The sequence below is a fragment of the Rhinolophus ferrumequinum genome, chromosome 13 (genome assembly GCF_004115265.2).
Source record: "Rhinolophus ferrumequinum isolate MPI-CBG mRhiFer1 chromosome 13, mRhiFer1_v1.p, whole genome shotgun sequence".
Lineage (NCBI taxonomy): Eukaryota > Metazoa > Chordata > Mammalia > Chiroptera > Rhinolophidae > Rhinolophus > Rhinolophus ferrumequinum.
This window is the reverse complement of record NC_046296.1, coordinates 13,161,171-13,185,438: the sequence shown is the minus strand read 5'-3', so window position 1 is coordinate 13,185,438 and position 24,268 is coordinate 13,161,171. Positions and strand designations below refer to the sequence as shown.

At 40.2% G+C, this 24,268-nt stretch overlaps 1 protein-coding gene across 7 annotated transcripts in view; it reads left to right on the top strand.

Annotated features, from left to right (window-relative positions):
• Nucleotides 1-24,268, top strand: part of CTNNA2 (catenin alpha 2) — a 1,256,663-nt gene that overhangs the window by 555,736 nt on the left and 676,659 nt on the right. For all 7 annotated transcript variants that reach the window (XM_033125182.1, XM_033125183.1, XM_033125181.1 and 4 more), the window contains one exon: nucleotides 15,043-15,246. In XM_033125182.1, the coding sequence (XP_032981073.1) occupies nucleotides 15,043-15,246 (204 nt within the window). The remainder of the gene's footprint in view (nucleotides 1-15,042; nucleotides 15,247-24,268) is intronic.

Genomic DNA, 24,268 nt, shown 5'->3' with positions numbered 1-24,268 from the left:
TGATTCTCACTTAAAGGGCCTCATTTGGTGGGATCCCAGGTACTTCACATCTGTTTCTCTAGTCCTAACATTTCTCCTGTGCTCCAGACCTGTGTCCAGCTGTATTTGTGACATGTTAATTTGGGTGACTTCTACATAGCATTTGAAAGTTCTCAAACCAAATCTAACGTTTTGTTCCTCTGGTAAGAACCTTTGTTCTTCTTGTGTTTCTTGTTCTAGCTCAAGGGACTACCATTTTGAATGTAGCCATTCAACCTAGAAAACAGAGTCTTATCCACTTCTCCAGTTAATCTTGAAATCCTGTACGTTTAGTTCCTTTTACAACTCTTGACTTGGTCCTTTCACCTTCATCTTTATGACGGCTGGCTTATTCAGACTCTAAATTTTTGTCTGGATCATTGCTATTACTTCCTATCTGGTTACCCTGCCCTGCTCCGAACTTCTCCCCCCTATATTCCATCATTTCTGCCAGTCTGGCTTTTCCAAAAAGCAAGTCAAGTGTTATGTATTATTCACCAATGAAATTCTATCTTTAGAATAAACTTTAAAGTTCTTACTTAGCGTGGCATCAGATCATTTCAGTTGGCCCTTGGCTACCCCTCTCATCTCATAGCTTCCTTTTTCTCACCTTTCATTTAATGTTCTGCCACAATTAACTATTCATTATTCTTAAGATGTACAATTGCTGTTTCATTGATGTTACCTTTCATGGTATTTCCTTTGTCTGAACTTCCTTATCTCTCTCTCTCTCTCTCTCTCTCTCTCTCTCTCTCTCTCTCTCTCTCTCTTTTTTAACCTAGCAAATTTATATTTACCCTTACTGAGGTAACTTATTTTTGGAAACTTTCCCAATTCTCCCAATAACTGAACCATTATTCCTTCTATGTCATGATTATGTTTTGTACATATTTGCATTAAACATTGTTCTGTTTCCAGTTTCAGTCTCTCCAATGGGAGCACCAAGAGGAGAGAGACCAGGTCTCATTCATAGTCTTATCTACACGGTTAGCACATAGACATAAAGTCAATGTTTGCTGAATAAATACATAAATGAATATTCTCTCGGCTTTGATCTTAGTGGCTATCTAGTTTATTCTTAAGTTCTTCTTGGCATTCTGAATTTTTGTCATATGCCATATCATCTTCTCCACAATAGACATTCTACGTCTTCATGAACATTCTATTATGTTCCATTGGGCATCCATTATCTTCTTGGTTGGGTTAACCCTTTCCAGGTGTCAGTTTTTCGGTGTTAATACAAAGAATCTATATAATTTGAATCATCATCAACAGACATACATCAAAATCTAGAATTCAGAGGAGAACATGACATTCTCATTAAGCACGAAGAATATTTTTCAAGTCATGTTAGGCTTCTTGAAAAGCAATTAACATATTGCACATTATTCCTGTGAGACACAAACTGTTTCTTTCCCGCTTTAATTTGCCTGCTTAAAAATAGACAGAAAAAGATAGATGAGTTTACACTCAAGGTGTATGAATTTCCCTTGTGGCCAATGAACCAATTTCCCTTTCATATTTGCAGACTATTGATACAATTATTCTTTCATCAGACATGAAATTTGAGTGTATAACCAGTTTGTGAAAATCACCTAGTAATTTATTAGGTTGATAACAGCAATTAAGTCATAATTGCTTCTGAGAAATATAAATTGACTTTCCATTTTAAATGGATCATTTAACATTCCAAATCAAAGACATAGAGTAAATAATTTCTCGGATAAAAAGTTTGTTTCTCTTATTATAAAACTTAAAAATTATTTTCAAGCATTGATGATACAGGAAGTAACTAATTCATGTCCTATCTTCATTTATTTTTGCTTTCAAAATACCCCCCTCTTCAAATACGCACACTCTATACTTAAATGCACATGTTGCAAATGCCTATTGGTCGCTTACACTGTATGGAAATGTACAATAACAATAATTCTTTTTTTTAATAGGCAAATCACGTTCAAGGAGTTTTTTAGTGGTGGTTAACCCACCAGAGGATTTGGCTGCTTCAGCCAGCCTGCCTTACACTGAAAGCAGTAGTAATGTTTGTCATCATGATAGGTGATGTGCTCCACCCTAATGGTTCTGAGTCTCAAGCTCACTGAGCCACATCAAATAACATTGTCGACCAAAATGTGGGTCCCTAACTGAAGGGCCACCCCCATGTATTCATCTGCAAATACCAAGTTCACTGTGGTGTCCTATTGTGCTCCAGAAGCCTTTTGATACAATTTGGAAGAAGGACATTTTTGTTTATGAGCCCTAAATCTGCTAATCAGCAAATATTTACCAACTCCTTATGTGAGAAGCACTCTGCTGGGTGCAGTCGACTATATACCAAAGTGTAGGAATGCATTTTAATAGGTGATTTCCTCTCCTTCCTCTCAACCCCAACACACACACACACACACACACACACACACACACACTCACTCACATACTGCTAACAGTGCATGGGAACATGGGACAAGAGCCCAATGCGTAAGCTGGATGACAAGTTCCAAAGAGTTCAATAACAGGACCTGTAAGAGAGGCTGGTACACGGAGTTGAAGATAGTCTTCCCTGAGTAGGGTCAACTAGGGCTTCAGAGACGGCCCCAGGGAGTAAGGTATGGAAATACTCAATGGAGAAGAATTTATATCACAGTAACCCATGAAACCGACTGAAGTGGGATGAGGTGAGCCAGTAAAGACCCTTTTGTCTGGCACCAGGGGTTTATGAGGATATTCCTGGGAGGTGACCTTCGAGAGGCAGAGACTGGTATCAGATGACCAGTAATTTTGAAGGCATCTTAGACATGAAGTGGAATCGATGTGAGCTTCTATTTCTTTAGGCTATGCTTGCTAAAAATGATGTCTCAATTCTGAGGGATAGATGAAAAATGCAATCCATTGCTTAGTTCCATAGGGAATTGTGTGTCTTACAAATGAAATGATAGAAATAGAAGTGGAAAACCACTAGGTAAGATTGCAGCATCTATAAATTGTCAGGTAGTGGGTGATTATAGTTGGGGAGCCACTGAAACTTTTGGGTCAGCAAAGTAGTGTGATTAAACAGAAGTTTAAGAATAGTCCGTTAGGAAAAAAATAAGTTATAGAAGAAAGGAAGTCAATTTATAGTGTCGATGATTGAGTAAATGGGAGGTTATAATGGCATGAATAAGGAGTGGAGGATGGAATGAAAATGAAAATATAAAATAAAATATTACATAAAAAGGGCTATTTCAAATGACTTCCTTGTTAATATCTATTACTTCTATGTGTCATATACTATTCTAAGCTCTTTGAATGTATTATCTTATTTAGTTTTCTCAGCAACCCTATAGTATAGTATAGTATAGTATAGATACTGATGATATTCCTGCTGTTCAAATGAGGAAACCGAGACACTCATCATTTAAGCAACCTATTCAGCTGGAAATTATAGCTAGGAGTTGGACCCAGAATTCTAATCCAAGCCATCCAACCAACCCTGTACTATTTTACACCTGATCCTAGATTATCTTGATGCTTGATTTTTCAACATGATCGCCTGAGAGAATGAGGCTACAAGTGGATGGGTTTTGGCATCAGAAAAACTCTTCAAGGTTTTCACGGTGTGGTCTTCAGCAAGTTACTTACTTGTGTCAGCAACTCTTCCCTCATTTGTGAAGTAGGGCTTCTCACTGGTTCTAATTTCTCATTAGTGTCCTAGGAGAATGAAGTGAGATTATGGGTTCCCATTTTCTTCCTGCTTCTGTGTTTCGTCCATTGAAATGAGGATGGTAGGCTCTGGAGGAAGATGAAAAGTTCATTCTTATACACGTTATATTCGAGGTGGTGATGGGACCTCCAGCTGGCCATGTCCAATATACAGCGGTAGATATGGAGCTGGGCCTCAAGAGGGTCAGGACTGGACATGGAACTGGAGTTTGTGTTCATGAGCAGGTGACGGATGAGGCATGAAGTAGGTGAGCTCTCCAAGAAAGAGCGTATTCAGAGACCTTCTGAGGAGAAGGAGCACGACCTTGAGAAATACCAACTGCTGCGGTAGATCAAGGAAGAAGAACTGGGGAAAAGAAGGGAGAAGACGTCATCAGAGGGGTACAAGGAGAACCACAGGAAAGCAAGGTCTTGTGAAGGGTAGTGAGGCTTAGAGAACGGATAGTTTGAAATTTCGTTAAGCACCACACAGAGGTCGAAGAAGGTGAACACAATAGAAAAGGTGGTCAATAACGTAGAAGGTTCAAGGGCAGTGATGAGATAATGTGACAGTACTCTCAGCAAGAGGGTAAAACAAGATTTCTTTTTTTAACCCTCTAAAGACTTGATTTGACGAAATGTATTCTGGACACTTGCTTTCTGATTAATCCATAATGTAAAGCTGAGGGTGATTGCCTTTGTCCTGTTTTCCTGTGTTTAGCCGTGAACCAGTATCCTTGTCAGAGCTTGAGATTATGCTCAGGAAATGTCCCACAGCTACTCAGCAAGCCCCGGAGAGATGGTGAAATTAGGGGAAATGAAACCAGCTTCCACTGGATCCTACCAGCTATGAGGGACATCCCAGAGCTGGACTTTCTCACCTAGATTTCTTTATCCATTACCTTTGGTAAATAACTGTCTTAAATAGCAGTTTCTCCTCTCAAATGAAATTAATGTGGGCTTAGACAGATTTCTCTTTTTAAGAAAATATTAAATAGCTAAGAATAAAAAATGCTATATAATTATCAAGTCATCTGTATCATTTATTTCTGATTAAACTGAACTGTTTGAATATAAATAATAACTTAAGTGGATAAATGGCATAATTATTTTTTAAATTATGCCATTTATCCACTTAAGCTATTATAAATAATAATTTATTTTTCAGTATATGCCTGAGAAGTAAGACAAGATACTTAAGGTAACTTAAGTTTTAAAACTTAAGGCAACTCTAAAATGGAGGTTAGCATTTTTTCTGTAGCTCAATTAAAAAAAACGGATTGGGGCGGCAGGATGGCTCGGTTGGTTAGAGCGCGAGTTCTGAACAGCAGGGTTGCTGCTTGATTACCGCGTGGGCCAGTGAGCTGCGCCCTCCACAGCTAGATTGAAGGAGCGACTTGGAGCTGATGGGCCCTGGAGAAACACACTGTTCCCCAATATTCCCCAATAAAATTTATTTTAAAAAAATGGATGGTTAAAACTCAATATCCTTAGTATTTTCCGTTCTGAATGTTACCCCAATTAGGCTAAGGGAAACTTTTCAGTAAAGATAGAAAGATTCTCATTGGGAGAGCTTGGCACAGAATGAGAAAGATGAAATTGTGTTAATTATTGATACACTACAGGGAGAATAAGTGTTTAAAAAACCAACAAATAGCATGCTTTTGATTTAGATACCTCATTTATTTTTTTTAATGGTCTTGATTTATGCTTTTATTTCAGACTTTAGTCTTTAAAATAAGTGTCTAAAGCTGTCAGAGCTAGGATTATGATTGTGCCTCATTGTTAGTAGATGTCTTTTATTTTCAATTTTCTGTGCTGTAAAATTCCATTTTTTTCTTCTATCTATAGACATTTTAATGGGGAGCTGGGAGAGAGTGTCTCAGGGGTCACTAGTGAGGTATTTTTAACTGGATAACAGACGTTTTTTTAAAAGACACTGTAGTGAATAATCAGTAGGTATTGCTCAGACTTATCTATATTTTGTTTTGGATTGTATCAATGCAGCAAAATAATACAATTTAATGCCTTAGCAAACCTTGATCCCACTGGGACTATGCAGCTTTTTGTGACCTAGGCCAAGGCAGCATGAAATGCTAAGCTAAACCAAAGATTGGGTTTCTTGAGGCGTGTTCAGTCAACTGCAACTTTCACCTCACCTCTGGCAGTCTCACCTCCAGACCACACACCCTTGTACTCCTTCTTCATGTAGCAAGACACAGAAAGACTTTTGGATTTTATACTTGAGAGAGAGAAGGCTGTGGTACCAGTGAAATAAAACCTACCCAGTTATACTCCAAGACAGGGCAGACTACACAATTTAAAGCTACAGAGGTAAATAGGAGGACGGGGTGATGATAAAGGTAGGAAAGAAAGGATGTGGAGACATGTGCACATTGTTGCCTATTCCTGGGTAAAGCTCGGAATGATTAAAGGAGAAACATTCTCTCAGTTAAAAATGCATTGTCATTTAGGTTTTGTTTTTCATTGCTTTAATTATGCCATGTCAAAATGACGTACGCGTATTCCTTTAGAGGAATGAGTTTGATTAATGTTACCTTCCTCTTTGAGGTTTTTTTTTTTTTTTTGAGATCTTTAAAAAATGAAAGTGAATGACTGGCCAAGGGCATGTTGACATTCGTTCTTTCTGCTGCTTGTTTGATTCAAAATAGTTATGTTGGACAACAGGTGGTGAGGAACTGGTATTTAAGAGCTAGAGTAGCACATTTATTATTTTCCTTAGTTGCTATGCTGAACAATGAAGGTAGTAAAAATCTAGGGTGCATTTATCTTACAGGGTAGTCACAAACAACAAGGAAAACCACAGGACTCTCTCATACCACTAGCATTTGCTTTTTCCACGTTTACAAGATTAGGTTTGGGAAAACAAATGATTAAATCAGTCCACACTTTATGGAATCAAATTGTTTTCTTCAGTGTCTTTCTTGACATTTTGAAAATGTTGTATACATTGGAGATGACTAAGCAGTTCTCCAAAGGGTTTGACTAATGATGAAAACCATAAATTCTAAAGATAATAAATGATTTTCTGCCAGTCTTTAACAAGCAGTTTCTTGGCTAGTAATAACAAAAAGCTTCACCTTTCTCACTGTGCGTGAAGCATCGTGGGAACTTAATCTGTGGGTATAAAACACTTCACTAGTGTAATGTATGCTGGGGTCTTCCACCGACATAACTGTAATTAAACATATGGCTTTCTGCTCTACACCTTAGCTGGTCTGCCAGTCTTGCTCAATTACTGCTTTGAGTACAATTAGATGCAGATTCAGCTTTAAGATGGTTAATTCCTAGCCAAAGAAAGAATAATATATATTTGTTTTTCTTAGTAGAAAATGTATATTATAATTCCTGTTGACCGGTTTGAAACAGGTGAGAAATTAAAAATAGGATAAAATAGCATGTTAGAGATTTTATCTCTGGTCATTTTTCATTGTTTTTCATCCCTTCTTAAAGTATAAAAGAATGATGTACTAGTGTTTGAGATGATGCTTTAGTGTTTGAGAAGGAACATAAAAAATAGCTGTTCCATTAACTTCCTCGTGGTCTTTAGCATCATGCATATAGAAAGATTCATGAGGAAAACCATGTAGTGTGGTACCTGGATTGTGGACTCTGGAGCTATGGGGCATGCATCCCCATTCCAGCTCTGCCCTTTGCTCGGACTGGAGCCTGGGGAATTACTCATCTGCCTGAGCATGTTTTTTGCTATATCTAGTTGACATCTAGGGGTGTTTTATTGTGTGTTTTGTTTTGTTTTGCAATTCCTATTATGGCAAATTTGTTCTTCCAATTTGATATTCTTTGAATATATGAAGGTGATTGATGTTGCATATGAATTTAAGTGCCACATTGAAAAAAAAACATAATTTATAGTAGTTTTTTAGTTGATTCTCATTTTTTCCAAGTAAACAGCTGTAACATCTGCAATCCAAAATACAGTCAGCCCTCATTAGCCACAGGGGACTGGTTCCAGGACACTCTCCTCCACCTCACTGTGGGTGCCAAAATCCAGAGATGCTCAAGTCCCTTATGCAAAATAGCATAGAGCAATGCATACAGGTGGCCCTCTGCATCCGTGGATTCACAACTGTGGATCGAAAATACTGTTCTCGATTCTGGGTTGATCGAATTGAATCGGTGGGCACAAAACCTGTGGATACAGAGGGCCAATTCTTTTTTGTTTCTAAATCCACATATAAGTGGACTCATGCAGTTCAAACCCATGTTGTTCAAGTGTCAACTCTAGTTTTATCTTCTTTCTAATTTGAATACCATTTACTTATTTCTTTTTTCTAGTGGTATTTTCTGGAATCTCCAGGAAAAAAATATTAGTCATTTTTTATGAATTTGAAACTATTTTTATCTCAACATCAGATTGTTTCTATTATTCTCCGAGTCTGATGTGGCTTTTGATTAAAATATTTATAAATAAATAAGTATAGTACACACATAAGCCACGATTGATTGTCAGCAACTTCTTAGCATCCAAATACAGTGGACGTTTTCAGTCTTGACTTATTTGCCCTCTTTGTAGAATTCCCTGCTGTTCTTCCGTGTCCACTATGGCCATGCAGTCTCCTGGGTCCAGTCAGATCTCTCTGACCATTCTTTACCACGTCATTGGTGGTGGGCTCTTTCTCTGTGACACATTGAGGGTTTCCTAGTGTTGTGTCGTGAGCTCACTACTCTCCTCATTCTGTTATTTCTTTGTGGGAATCACATCCATTCTCGTGGCTTCCATATCTGTGTTTATTCTCATCCTTCCAAATCTTTATACCTGGCCTATTTGTATGCACTTTTAATCAACTTTCCACCAGCCTTTTCTACTTAAATGAATCAGAGGCATTTAAATGAATTTAAACCTGCTCTTCTTCATCTATGACAGTCGTTCAAGGTCAGCAACATTTTTTTTCAAGGGCCAAAAGCAAATATTCCAAGCTTTATGGGCCATACAGTCTCTGTCCTAACTTTTCAACTCTGCCATTGTGGGGTGAAAAGAGCCATAGATGGTATGTAAATGAATGGGTCTGCATTCTAATAAAATTTATTTACGAAACAGGAGGCTGACAACTAAGATTGAGCTTGCCAACACCTGCATTGTTGATGCTACTCACGCTAGAAATTTAGGTTTTATCTTTGACTCCTTTTTCATTCTCATAGCCTATATATCTCTGAAGTTTGCAGATTGACATTCTAAATGTGTCCCAATATGTGTCCTCGTCTTTCCCTGTACAAACACAATCTTGTAGGCTCCCATCTTTCTTCCGGGCTCTGAAGGCTTGGTGATTGCTCCCCTGCCTTCTGCTTCCAGTCCTGCCAAAGCTAACTTCCCTACCTGCCAGAGGAAACTGTCTACAACCAGACAGGATTGTGCCACTTGCACTTTCTAAACTCTTGATAATTCTTCATTGTCTAAATGGGACTTCACTGAGTGAAAACTTCTTAACAAGGAATAGAAATCTCTTTGGGACATGGCTGTTGCTCTCTTCACCGAGTGTCTCCTACTCCTTTTGTCGTCCCTTCAGGTCCTTGGAGAATCAAATGCCAGGATAGATGGGATTAGATGTGTAAGGAGTAATTAATTGCCTGTGAAGGATAAAGGAGGAGAGAGGCTGCAGAGATAAGCTAAGAGAGCTTTTTGACTGAAGTGCAGGTCAAACAGTTATAAAAAGAGAGCAGAAAGAAGGAAAGAGGATTGTTGTGGGAAGAGCCCCAGCATAGTTCTGAGAAAGCCTCAGTCAGGCCCGTGGCGAGTCCAGAGCAGGAGCGGAGTTCCCTTGTTGGAGAAGTCCCCACTGCACAGGAGTGGTCTGCCTCTGCTCAGGGATTGACAGGGGTCTCTGGGTCAAGTGTGGCTCCTTGTGATGCTGTGGTGGTTTTTTTTACAGGTGCTGCAGGTGGAGAAGGTCGGTTAACTATGCGCATATAAAAGTTTCTCTCAAAGGAGAGTTGCTTGGGGCACTTCCATGCCACCATACTTGTGACTTCACATTTTCCACTTCACCTTCAATAAACCTCTTGTAATAAATACTCTTCTTATACCGTGTTCTCTCTCACCTCCATGCATTTGTTCCCACTTTTGTCTGCATTGCCTCTTTCTGCCCCTGACTTTGCTTGGCCGATTGTTTTTTTGCTCTTGAAATCATACTTGAGGAGTAGTCGTCTCAGGAAATATTTCTTACATCCCACCTCCCAACTGTCCAAATTGCCCTCACTCAGTTATTCCTTGACATCATCGGTATATTTTCCAAATTACAGTTGGTTGTATATGTTTCTGTTTTTGTTTTTGACTAGACAGTGAACCTCTTGAAGTAAAGGGTTATTCAGTCTGTGCTCTGAGAAACCCACTTAACTGTACCCATTTGTTGACTGAATGTCTATACTCTCCATCACCCATTTGAAGGGCAAGCTGATCCAGGTGACAGGCAAGAACACAGTGTGAGAGATGACACTTATGCCATTATATTTGATTTAGGAGAGATCCTTAGTCTGTTTGTTTTGGTTTGGTTTTGTTTTTGGAAGAGATATATATTAATAATTGTAATTTATCAGGCTCATTTTAACTGAATGTGTGCAGTCTGATACAGTGGAAGGCACACTGGGCTGGAAGTCAAAAGACCTGTGTTCAAATCCTGGTGCCCTCATTTCTTGGCTGAATGACCATGGGACATCTCTGACATCATTATCCACTTCAATAAGATGGAGACACTAGTATCAAGGACACAGAATTGCGGACCTCTCAACCCATTTATAATGCTTTTACAGAGGTCTATCTACTGCCTCCTGTTGTATTGGAGCCTGCATCATGCATAACATGATGTTCCGTAATTTTCCTGAACTTTCAGATCACGTAACTGCTCGTAGAGAAAATTGATGATAGGTGTGATTTAAAAGCAGTGCTTTTGTAACAATTGTATGTGCAGTGAGTACAGGTAAATGTATTATTCTGGGAGATAGTCTTGAAATATAGGGTCTACTGATTTAGTTCAAGGTAAATTTATTGTAGAGTTCAGTATGGGAAACAAGGGGAGATCACTTATGTAGGACGAGAGCGACCATTACAGCACTGACTGGGTGGCAGAATGGAATCCTAGACTCCTTTGCTTGGAGATGAATTATTGTGGCTGCTGTCTTTAAGGCCATGCTTTCCATGTGCCACTCCGTAAACTGTTAGAATGAAAATAATATATTTTTTAAAGTAAAGGTATTATTAAAACATAGGATAAGGAAAAGTTATAAAACACAAAGTATGCAAGTCAAATAAGCAGAATGAAAATAGACAAAAAAATTAAAGTATTTAAATAAAAGAAGAAGAAAAAATATAAAGTAGGAAATGTAGGTCCACAATTTTCAAATGAACTAGAATGACAGTATAGATGGAACAGAAAGATCAGAAAGACAAAAAAATTGAATGGGCTTTAAGAATGCAGATAGACTTAGATATTTAAAATGTAAAATCTCAGTGGATTAAATAAGTCAGTAGAGTTGAGAACAGCATTAAGTCGTCTTGCAGGGGTACACTTTTGTCTTAAAGGGAGAGACAGGCCTTGGCCTTCGCCTTTCTTTGTTTCATGGCTAGCATGTTACAAACTTGAAAAATTCCCTCAGTGACCAAGGAGGGAGAGGAGTTTTGCTCCTGGACGCTGCTGCTGCTGCTGCGCCCCTTCCCGCCAGTAGAGGGCAGCTGCACAGAGATGTGAGGCCAGGCTGAGCCCATGGATGCAGTAAAAGGAGATCTGTTTGCTGATCTGAAATGACCCTGCAGTGTGCTAGCAAAGAGAACCTGCTTAGCTGTTTCTTTTTCAAGTCACTTCCAAGTAATGCAGAAGCAAATACTCCTCCTTCACTCCACGTTGGCTTCCATTCTCTATGTCATGCTCAGGATTCATCTCCAGGAGTTGTTGGTTTTTTCCCCTATTTCTTAAGCAACTGCAATCTTCTAAGCCCCTGCCTTCCTTTGGTTTCCTTTTGTGGTTGTTGTTTGTTTCTTTGTTTATTTTCTTACTCTCTTCTTATTTCCTAAAGCCTGTTTGAGATCTAGCCAGGTCTCTGCGCGCACACACACACACACACACACACACACTCACACACACAAAGAGGTGTGTGTGCACTGCTATTTATCTTTATGCGTTTCCTCTCCCCTGAGTGGCTTCTCCCCTCCAGGCTTTCCATCTATCATTGCAATGCTCTCTATCTGCACCACAGATACAGACTGGAATATTGTAAATTTATTATTTCTTTTCCAGGGAGATTTTTTAAAAAAGCTTTCCCCCTGTGATCTATAAATAATGAATAATTCCATTAGACATGTGATGAATAGTGTAACTTGTATGTAGAGTTTTGTAAGCTCAGTTTCAGTGCCTTTACTTTCCTGACAGTCCCGGCCGGTGGCAGATAGGAAGGTAATTCGGCTAACACTGCAAATTCTCTCTCGCCACGTTTCCCAAAGTGTGTTCCTTTGGTTGTCACAGAGAATGCATGTCTTTTAAAGGGGACCCTCTCTATACTCAAACAGGTTTGAGGACTGCTGCAGTAAACTTACTTCTTTAATGCAGAACTCTCCAGAGCATTTCAGGTGATAATTTGTTCTGGGCCGTGCAGGATTTCCAAAGCATATTTGGCCACAAAACTTATTTTTTCTTCAAAACATTACATCTCTAAGCTCAATGTTCCATGGAAAATAATTTAGGAAATAATGTTCTAATGACAGTAGTACATTTTCCTCTGTTCTACAGAGAAACTGTTTTACAATAGCCCTATTACAGAGTTCAAATGTACCTCAGTGTGTTTCTATCAAATTGGCACTTCTTTATATTTTTAGTCCAAAAGTGTAATAAACAGGCAATATATGATTCTTTAGTCTCCTGAAACCTCAAAGCAGAACAACTAATTTTCATTATGTGTTATGATAATATGAGTTTCTCTAAAAGGGTTCTTTGAAGATCAGTAACCTTTACAAAGGAAAATAGTCTAAATATATTTTGATCAGGTGTCTCTTTAATTAGAGTATCAGTACTTATGCATGTTACCTGTTAAAAAATTATCATAAATGCATCAACTGAAAAGCAGTAGAAAGGAAAAATAGGGCGAGAAAGAGAGAATTCAAATGGACCCTACTTGGAAGAGTCATTGCAGACGCAGCTCTAGCACAGATAGCAGATATAGCAGGACACCTGTGCCCCCCTCAACTGTCCTTTGGGAATCTCACCTGTATTGATACACCCTGCAAAGACATCCATTGTCCAGAGGTCTGTGCATGATTTTCTGACACTATTTGGAGGATTGCTAAGGTCCAAGGGACAGCATTTGAATACCACCATTCTGAGTTAAGAAAAAATCATCTTCTTTCTAAGATCTAAGAGAGTGCAGATGGGAAGGTGATCTTCATGCCAAAACCTGCCACAGAATAGTTTAGCTACTGTTTGCACACCCTCATGCATTTGCTCTTTAAACCAAAGAGGGAGTTTTGACCAATGAGTAGTTTCCTAGGAAATCCAAGATTCCAGTGGACCTCAGACCCCGTCTGTGTTTAGTGGGTGCTTCTCTTTTTCTAAGTTGTCACCTGCTTGAAATCAGTACTCAGGAGTTCATAGTCCTTGTGCTGAAAAGATGTCTACTATGGAGATTGATATTTTCACAATAATTAGAGGCTCAGGTGCTTCGAGCATAGCTTTCAGCAAACACCTTAGGATGTTTTGGAGAGGTAAGGCAAACCTTCCCAGAGTACCTAGTTCAGACATATTTTGTAATTACTAAGCAGTTATGTTATATTCTATTAGGAAAAAAAAAATCACACAAGTGTCTTTGATTCCTTCCAGCCTCTTTTTAGTACTAAGTATTCTCGTAGGCACATAGTAGGTACAGAACTGGTGACAGATTGGCAGAAGTGTAACTACCTACTCTCATTTGCTTTTCTATTATATTTGTAGATAGATACATTTTGTCATACACACACACACACGCACACACACATGCGCACACTTGACAAATGTTTAAGGAATAAGGAGCATAAAAGGGAACAGTAAGGAATGGCAGTCCCACCATAGGGCCCTAGAGCTGGAGGACCATTTACTCCATCACCACCACTCTGGTCCTTGGACCGTTGAGAGTGCACGTCCAATGAAGGTGACCATTCCGTTTTCTGCAGCAGGGCATTCCACTTTGGTTAACCTGTTCCTTGTTTTGAGCAGAAAAGGGGTCCCCAGTGGAAATCAGCCTTTGGACAAAGTCAGCGTTGCCTATCTCATGCAATCAGTTATCACACACTTTATCAGTCTTTCTGCTCCCTTGACTTGCTGGGAATAATATTCAGGTTGTGCTCCTATCCCTCTGTGTTTCTTATTTCTTATTTGATTCTTATCCTTCTGCATACCCTTGGAAATTGATATTAATTGGGTCTACTTTGGTCTGCTATTCTCATTCACTTTCCTCGTGTACCATTCACTGCCTTGTGTCCAAATCCCCCTGATAGTTTCCAGGTCCTTAGACAGGCTGTTGCATCTCCTGAATTCCGGATGCATATGTCTTCCCATTCCTGGGTAGCTCTGCCTGCATCTTTCCAGGCCCCTCAGACTTAGCAGGGGGCAAAACTAAGCTTAAATCCACTGTGACACCTTCCTTTTAGGAAATATCTCAATTTTTCCCTTTAGCTAGTCTCCTTCGATCTCCTTAGTATCTCTGTGAGGACACTGTCAGTTAATGGTAGCAAATCACACACGCACACACACATGCACACACATTGTGAATCCTTTTGTAGAACACAAGTTTTTATACAAAAGGTATTGGTTCCTAGTACGAAGTAACCTGTGCTGAATATGCCTGTTGGACGCTGTTGGAACCCCTGCCATGGGGTTCTCCCCTTCTCCTGAGGCAGATGTCATGTGTACAGCAGTCACCACTAATGTAGCCTAACTTATTGATTACATATCACGTTCTAGCTCCGGGGCTCTACAATCTTCCCATGATCCCCCAAGGGCTGCACTGAAGTGGGCTTTCCTTGAAGGCCACACATGTTTTTAAAAAAATGCCAAGCCAGTATCACAATCTCATTTGAAAACTCTTCCGTTGAGAGAGCCTTTGCCCAGAACACATTCTTCAAATGAGATGTGCTGTTTTCTCCCTGAAGATTGGATTTAGGGCACCCTATCTTACAGAAAGTTGATACTTTGTCAAGGCCGCTTTGTCAAGGATTTGTCTAAGTAACCAGTGTCTTCTCCACAGAGAGTCTTGTCCTGGCCTCGGATATTCCTGGCTTAGGACACTGGGTACAAAGGCAGTTGTCTCTTCTCTGCTGATCTATTATTACTATTATTGTACTACTTTCAGAATAAGATTATCCTGGATCCCATGACCTTCAGCGAAGCCAGGTTCCGGCCATCCCTGGAAGAAAGGCTGGAGAGCATCATCAGTGGCGCCGCGCTCATGGCCGACTCCTCCTGCACGCGAGACGACCGGCGCGAGAGGATCGTGGCCGAGTGCAACGCCGTGCGGCAGGCGCTGCAGGACCTGCTCAGCGAGTACATGAATAACGTAAGTCCTGGCCCTCCGCGCTCACGTCGCGGTGGGACCCCGTGCGCCTCCTGAGGGCTCTTGGAAAGAATGCATAGCGTGAAAAGAGGACAGGCGTCCCCCAAAGAGGGTCAGAGGAAACCACAGGACGGCTTCGGGAGAGGCTGATATCCTCTCAGGATGCGTTTTGGTATGGACGCAATTAGCGGAGAGTAAACTCTCTGAAGGAAAAGTTTGGCTTTTGACTTGAGTCTTTGGTCCTTGTAGTGGCAGGCCTTTGAAGTAGGTAAGGTTTCAGTGGCGGAAAGGGGATGGTTGATGGAAATAACTGAGGATATACTGACGTCCTCTGTTACAGAGGGCACTTTCAAAGCAGAGGCTAGCTACGGATACTAGTCTTCGTTCCTAATAGGCGTCAATAACTACAATGGGTTTTAAATGTGTGTGCAGAGTTGGTGGAGGTGGAAATGTTCTAACTGCAGTAAAACTTGGAGAAACTGTAGTGATTTGTTGTGCAATTAGAACTTCTTGCAAGAGTGAGGCTCCAAGTTTTCAAATGGGGAATGGTGGTATCTACTTGTACTTGCAGCATGGATGATAGCTGTCCTCCATCACAATTATACAGTGGTCATTTCTTGTATACCTGAAAACTACAAAACGGAGGTGAAATCTATATTCTTTGCTTTGAAAGACACTGAATTCTGTTTGCGTTGATTTGCTACGTGCATTCAGCTGAGCGGACGTTATGGATGCCCAGGGTTTGCAACCATGAAAGATACTGCTGTGCTGGACTCCTGGGTTTGAGAGAATTTAGCATAAAGTGGAAACGTGTAGGGAAAATGAGGTCTTGGCATTACATGTTGAAGGAATGCCTTATGTACTGCTCAGGTATGGGACAGGGGCACTGAAACTCTGCTCACAGCTCCTGAAGGCCACGCTGGGCCTGGTGGAACACCCTGAGGCAGTGCTGAGATGAAGCAGCCAACCCATGTCTCTCCCTCCACCCAGGTTATTATTACAACTCTTATCCCTAACTGACCTGCAGCCCGTGGGGCGAGCCAGGAGTCAGCATTGATAGAACAGTGCAGCCCCTGCCAGAGAGTCTTCTCCAGCGAACTTGGAGCTGGCAAACGAAAAGATGTAGAATGTGCTACAAACTAAAAAGCAAACTCTGTTTCCTTTTCGTGAACCTTCAGATGCTTTGATTTTGGAAGACTTGTTTGTTTTTAGCACACAAAGATTGCGGTGTGGATGCCTCACGGGGTACCCAGCTGCTTATGAGGACCTCTCTGTAGGACCTGGGATGTCCAACGCTTTCTATGATTTGGGTCTGCAGTGCGATGCAGGGTAAAGTTAGAAATGTTGTTTGGCTTGTCTCCCACCGTGAGGGAATCTTTTGAATAGCGGATTTAACAAAAACAAATGCTCACAAAATCTGGTATTGTTTTATTTGTTGTTGCTTTTAACAGAATAACAACAGGCTAATTACTTGCATGTGGAATATGGTTTTATATTAACACATGCTGATAATTTCTATCAATGAAGAGTTATTGCCAAAGAAGACAGTAGAAACTGAAGAGATCACACTGATGGTTAAGATCTCATTATAAATAAATCAGGACAAAAGCATGTTTCTGTGAATAGAAATTATAGAACGTAATTAAAGAAGAGTTGATCCAGGTGTAACATGTAATTTTCAGTTGGGTGTCTAGAATCCTGTCAAGTAAAAGTTTTTTCTTTCCATATAAATTCATTTAGATCAGCAGAGCTGATGGATTTTTGTATTTTATTGACTCCAGGTACTTGTTTTTCTGTTCACAACCTTGTGATGCAGGAATGTTTTGTATTTTTATTGAAAACTTGGTTTCTACTTTGGTATGGTTTCACATAATACAAAGGTGAGTTTAGTGTCTCAATTTCAAAGTGTGCAAATTCTATTCACATTGAATCATCAGAATCAAGGGCTGAAATAAAACACCTCCTATTGACTTTTATATAAACTGTGTAAAATCGACTTGGACTTCACACTTCTTTGGTGATTTTAAAGTAGAATTGGATGCAGCTATTCGAGCTCCATAATCCGTGTCCAATGCACTCATTTCTACAGCCACAATATCAATTTATATTTATTTTGATATACCACATAGTAATATAAAAACACATACAAATCTGTGTCCTGACTGAAAAGTCTGTTATAGTTAACAGCCACCAATAAATTAGTGAGTCATGCCTAGGCTGTTGTAAGATATTTCTTTTTTGATATTATAAGCTCTGGAAATAAAGGTATCGTCAAATTGTCACCCTGTAGATTTTTCATCTTGATGTGGTAGGCAATATCATTAAGATAAAGAAGCCATTAGACTGAGGAAAAAAATAAATAAAATTGACATGACTGACATTTCTGGATTCTAAAAATCTCCTGATCAGTCCTTCATGAAGAGTCAAGTTATAATGCTCACTTGTCAGTGTAGCTGTTCTAAAGTCATATACATGCCAAGTGTATGAATGGAGGGAGATGGAGATTGGGGAGGAGAGCTGTGCACTAAATGACTAGGAAAAAGAAGTCTGCGTGTGGCGTGACCCATGGATTAGCCACATGGTTTACAGTGAGCTCAATAGGATATCAGTTAGATATTTCCACAAAGGGTTTTCAAATTAATGACTGTGTGTGTGATTTGAAGATATAGCAACAATTGTGCACTTGAAAGAAACTGTGGTATGAGATGAAACAGCTGGGTGAACAGATGCATGTGGCAAAAACTCTGATCAGAGTGTAGATGTGCTGGAAAAGACTATTGGGATAGTTTTAAGAAAGTCCTAGGTGATCTTAATTTGGTTTATGAAGTTTATAATGTAGCTCAAGTGCAAAGAGTCCTAAAAGTAATACCTCTTTAACTAGATCATCATTTATTGTACATATGTGGAGGCCGATGGGCAGAGACTCTTTTGCAAAAGGTGTGACCTTTGGAGTAGCGCCATCAGCTGGCTGTTGGAGTGTTATGCTGTGTACTATAAATAGTTCCAAATTGTAATGAAGACATAAACTTTCTCTGGAACTTATAATTTTGTACAGCTTTTTACTCTGGCAGTAAAACTCTTTTTTTTTTTGAATCACCAAAATAATTTTTATTGATAAGAATTTTGTAACGGATTTAAATTTGGAATGTTGTAATACGTATTGTATCGTATCGTATCGTGTGCCTGACTACTTTGTGTCAGGCACCATTCTAGGTCCCTGGGGATACAGGAGGGCACAAAACAGACAAAATTTTTTGCTCTAATGTAGCTTACATTGTCGTTGGGGGAGACAGACAATGGATAATTTGAGCAAACATTATCTCAGACCGTGATAAGTGAAATGGGGAGGTATAAAACCTGGAGACAGGGAACATGGATAGCCTGGAAAGGGTTCATTGAGAAGATGACATTTGGTCAAAGATCTCTAGAGATGAAGGAGCAAAGAACATTGGAGGTGCAAGGAGCAGCAAGGTCAAGTGCCTTAATGTGAAAAGGGTGCCTGGGTGCCTGAGGAACCTTCACGGGGAAGCTCACGTGACTGTTGCGAGTGGGGCATAACAGGGGATGGGGTCTGCACGGTTACAAGGTATCAGACTGTTGCCTTGTGCACCTTTATATGGTATGAGAGGCTACTGGAGAGTGTCAGGCACAACATACCATGACTTAGGTGTTGTATACAGGGCATAGGGTACAAGGGATAAGACAAGCAGGAAGGCAGATGAGGAGCCCTTGGAATAATTCATGAGAGGATGGTGGTTCCAGCATTTGGTAGCAATAGAAGTGTTCAAATTCTGACCGCATCTGAAACAAAATTTGCTTAGAAAGTAGCCAGTGAGCAGAACAGTCTGTTCTCTGAACATGAAATGGACACTGAGCCCTGTGGATGACAGTTAAGTGATCTCAGCCGAATAACATGGTATCTTCAGTGGATATCTTCATTTGGTTTTGGTTGCACAAAAAATTCTGATCTACTCCGATGTAGTAACAATTTATAAATAACACACTTTGCAATGCTTGGGTACTCCACTAGACAGATTGCCTTTGACAAGGGAGTTAAGTCGAAAAAAAATTGGTTTCAAAGTCGTATCACCAAAAATATCCAAGTATGGTTCACATTCTTACACACATAAAAGACTAGAAAAATGTAATTTATATTCTGAGGACTAGAATTAACTGCAGAACTGTAAGAAGATGTGTTACATTGTTACTTCTTTGTGCACAGTTCACTTTTGGGCGTCTGTTATAATATGTGATAAGCAGATAGATATGCTTGGACCTTGTGGGGTGTGTGCTGTGCAGCACGGTTTAGTTTTCTCCACACAGACACTCTGCATTGCTCCAGAATGTTTGTTCAAGACTAGTGTGTCACTGCAATTTTCTTATACAGTCATACAAATAAAGTTTAACTCTTTGCACAACGATGGCAGAGAATCGGGTGGCAACAGGTAATGACTTGCTGGTCTCTGCCGTGTTAAAATGTGGCAGGGTATTTTTTAATTTTATTTTTATAAATAATAAAATAACACATTTTTACAATATATTTAAATCCAACTTTTTTCAAACCTCTTGAAGCACCTAAGTGGATCCCTGGGGACAATTTGTAAACTACTTTTGTAAAGCACAGGTTACAAGCTCATGCGGAGAAATCTTTGTGGGGACAAATGCACATATGACAAGTGCCCGAAGGGTCATTGTCATAGCCTTTGATAGAGAGTGGACTTTAATGTAAAGGGAGTTTCTGGGGGATCTTGTTTGTGAGGGGTTGAGGTCTGAAATTAGGTCTTAAAAGGTCATTTCCAGCCCAGTTCTGGGGCCCACACCACACCCAGGCTCCAGCAAATAACACCATCTGAGTGATATGTGCAGTGACACCCAGGGCTAGGGGAGCTCTGCAGATAGGGGGCTTTTAAAGTTTTTTTGGGGGGGAGGGGTGCAAAAGAAATATATTTTCACTGTAAATAATAGAAAACAAAGAAGAAGATGATTACTCATAGTCTTGTTCCCTAAAGATAACCCTCATTAATCATTTTATATATGTCTTTCCAGTGTTGTTAACTTATATGAGTGATATATTCACACACACACACACACACACACACACACACACACACACAGCCACACACATGTATATTATACCTTAAGTTTAAAAATGGAATAATTGTAAAGGGTGTTTTGTAATCTGTTTTCTTCCCTTCATATATTGTGAATCTATTACCATATCAATAAACATCCTCTAATCCGGTGTTTACTGGCTGCATAGCATTTTATTATATAAATACGTAATAATTCATGTAGAAGCAAATCATTTTGAGAATATTTTCACAGAAAAGTGTTGGAAAAGATACATAGGAAAGACCTTGCATGCTGGCAATCTGGAGTACTGATTTAGTCCTGAAGTGTGACTGAGAAACGAAGTGAGGACACAGCTTTACAGTTTCTGTGCTTTAAATGGGGATCTCTGAAAGTTTGGTGCGATGTAGATTTTGTATGTAAAGAAATTTTAAATGCCTCTGAGTGTCTATTTAAAATGATCATATGTGTGTTTTCTCTGTATTTTATTGATTTTTATGTATAAATTTGACTTTCACTTATCAGAATTTCTCCAAGTTGGCTATACGTAGTACTACCAAGAGGGGTCCAGAACAAGTAATAGACAAATTCAATACTTGGATTTAATCCAGGATCCCAGAAAAGACATTGAAAGCTTCTGAAAAGATGTCATCAGAAAGATAACTTTGTCATAGAAATTGTTCTACTGCCAAATTTCTCTCAGACCAGAAAGTAGGAAAAAGACTGAGTAGTTGTTATAACTTAAGAGTAAGGCTAATTATTGGCTAAACATAAAATTTGTCTCCGTTATTATCTAGGCCTTCTCATTTCTCTCCTTTCAGTTATTATGTAGAAGAGGGGGTGAAATTCACAGAAGTCAGTTTGGCTGATAAGTTTCTCTACTAAAAGTTTTGGTTTAAATGGAATACCAATTAATGTTTAAAAACGCTCATGGGACACGTGGGAGCTAGATCTGCCCATGATGGCCCTCCACTTTAAGGGAGAATTAAGTTGTCTTCGTGGTATTGGTAGCTTCATTCAAAGGCAAGTTTCCTAATACCTCCAATTTGGTGCCTGTGGTAAGAAAGTTTTCCTTGCCTTTTCCTTATTTGCATCTTTCCTTCTTCCTCTTTCTACTCTCAGCCTCCAAATATGTTCAGTGTCATCATCTCTTTTAACTTTGAGCTTCAAATTCATCTGCACAATTATGCTTCTCATATAAAATCTTTGCTCCGTGAAAAGACATGTTTTTAAATTCCTTTTTAAGTTGGTATTTCTTGCCTAGGCATTGAAAAAGTACAGTTAGGTTACCAACCCTTTCTCGGAGCTGTAACACTGTCCTTTGCATCTGTTCTTCCTAAGTAATTAATATGTTTGGGATGGGAAGTCTTTGAATAGTGCATGAGATGTCTGCCTGTGAATTACGGCATTTGTACCCGTTTGTGGGCACTTGAAGGCTGTTTTCAGTGTGACTCCCAGAAGTACCCTAGGACTACTACAGGACAATGCACACTTTTATTTTTAAAAAATCTTCCTTCTTCTTAGGTTATTAGTGCACTCCTTTTCTAATCATGTTCAGCTGAGGTTGCTGTAATGGGATCTCGGAAAGCCAAGGAAGTGTTATGGACGGGCACGCTGGGTGGCACTGACTCAGGCATAGGTGGCGGGAGAGTGTCCAGCCATGCTGGTGGCACATATTCCCTGGGGGGGAATAATAAGGGTGAGAGGGTGAGACGGTGAGAGATACTGTGCCAGATTGAAGCATCCCACAGAGCATGAGAGTGCGCTGGGATGCTCCGGGAGGAGACTCCAGACTGGCAGGTGGTTGGCTGACATTAGTGTCATCTGAACACAGGATCCACTGTAGCTATAGAGCGCAGGTGTAGGTAAGATCCAGTCCCTGTGGGAACATGGTAGATCTCCTTGGTCTTGAACCCGAGGTATGTTAGTTATCTAGTGGGAGACTTGGGCCTTTTGAAAAGTACATCATGATGTACACGTTTGCTATTACTTATTATCAGCTTGTGATATACAACTGAATGGCTTACAGGATCCCAGGACACATGGGTTGAACTACATTTGTTTCCTTTGGATCATCAAGGTCAATTCTCAATGCAATCCCATACACCGTCACCTTGGCCAGGAATGGTCCTTCCTGTGTGAAGCCTTCCCCACCTCCCACTATGGATAGTGTAGCAGTGACACAAGCCTGTGCTTTGTAGCCAGCAATATCCAGGTTCAAACCCCAGTTTTGTCACTTGTAAATGACATGATCTTAAACAAAGTAGGTAGAATCTCTGAACCTCAACGGTTTCAGCTGTATAGTGGTAAGCGAATTCGCTTTATGGAAGTATTCGGGGATTAAACGAGACAGTGGCAACCAGAAAGCTCAGTGTCAAAGGAAAAGTCATGTGTGTGCTTCCTTTTTTCTCTCAGTGCTCTTATTTCCCGGTTCTATTAACTTCAGATAAAAGCCCTGTGCTGTAAAAGTCACTGAGGGTTTTTGGAGATAAAGAGTAAAAGTAAAGGAAAGTGTCATCGGGTGTGTCTGGCCTGGGGCTGGTTGTCCCCTGCTGGCCCCCCAGCACCAGAGATGCATCTGGCTGTGTGGCCCTGCCTAGAAGAATACTGCGAACGAACACGACTATTGCCAAGACCAGGACACAAATAAATGAGAGCGCTTGTGAAATGAGCTGATTTTTAGAGACCTTGGAGAACAATGTCTGAAACAGCACTCTCGGGAAAGCAGAAGGGTAGACAACAGGAGGACCAGACCCCTGAGCTGCTAGAGGTTGGATGCAGAGCTGCTTATCTGAGTAAGTAGCTCAGCTGCCTTCCTTTTCCTGGTCCTTAGGCTTCTGAGAGAGAAAGGCCAGGGTTCTCTGTTAAAAGCGAGGATATCTCCACTTCCAGTGGATCAGAGAGACAGACAGAAATTCTAAGAGTGTTAAGCTTGGGACAAATTATTAATACGGCCAACTTCTACAGCTACAAAATGCAATTCTGTACGTTTTGGTCTTAGGGTTAGAATTCAGGGCAGTGGTTAGAGGGATAAGCTGTTGTTAGTGTCTCTGTGAACCTTCAATTTGCTTACAAGAGTTCAGAGCATGGACAGTAGAAGCTTGACCAGCACCCTGGCAGGCTGAGGGATCTGCTCAGGGCATTTGCTTCTATTTTGATCTCCTGAAAGTTGGCTGAGACCCAGCAATAAACTTATTACCTAGTGTTGGGATATAAACCAATCAGCAAAGGTGAGGCCCCCTAGCTGTCAGCCTCTTGAGTAGGAAAATTTGGGGAAAACAGTTAGACTTGACTCAAAAAGAGGCTCCCGGGCATAGTTCTGTAATGTATTAGGTCTGCACAATGAAGGTTACAACTGCAGGAATTCACTGCTTACTTCTCTATGAGGAAAAACAGTGATATTCTCTCTCTCTCTCTCTCTCTCTCTCTCTCTCTCTCTCTCTCTCTCTCTCTCTCTCTCTCCCCCTCTCTCTCCTCATTCTCCTTTTTCTCCTTCCTCTCTTTCTCCATATCCTCTCCCTTCTCTTTTCTTCTCTCCCTCCCTTTCTTCCTTCTGCCACCTGTGTGCCAGGTAGAATTTTTAAAAATTCTTTTTAATGCATGGACAAACTTGCAGCAATGTAAGCGAAATACTCAGACGCAAGAAATGACAAAAAAACAATAAACTAGAGCAGGTCCTCAGATTCCTTCTGGCCTAGAGTTGGGTTTTAAATGGGACAGTGTATAAACAACAGGAGACAACCTCAGTGACCCAGCTGGATGGCCAGGCAGATTTAGAGACCTCAGCAGAAAGCCTGGATTCTCAGATAATGACACTATTAGGGCATGATCTAAAAACATAAAACTTCTCTACAGAGAGAAACAGTGGGAATGCATGCTGTCTTGTCCTTTAGAGAGCAGGTAAAACAAAGCAAAACAAAACAAAAAACAAAACTCTCCCTTGTCACCAGAGATT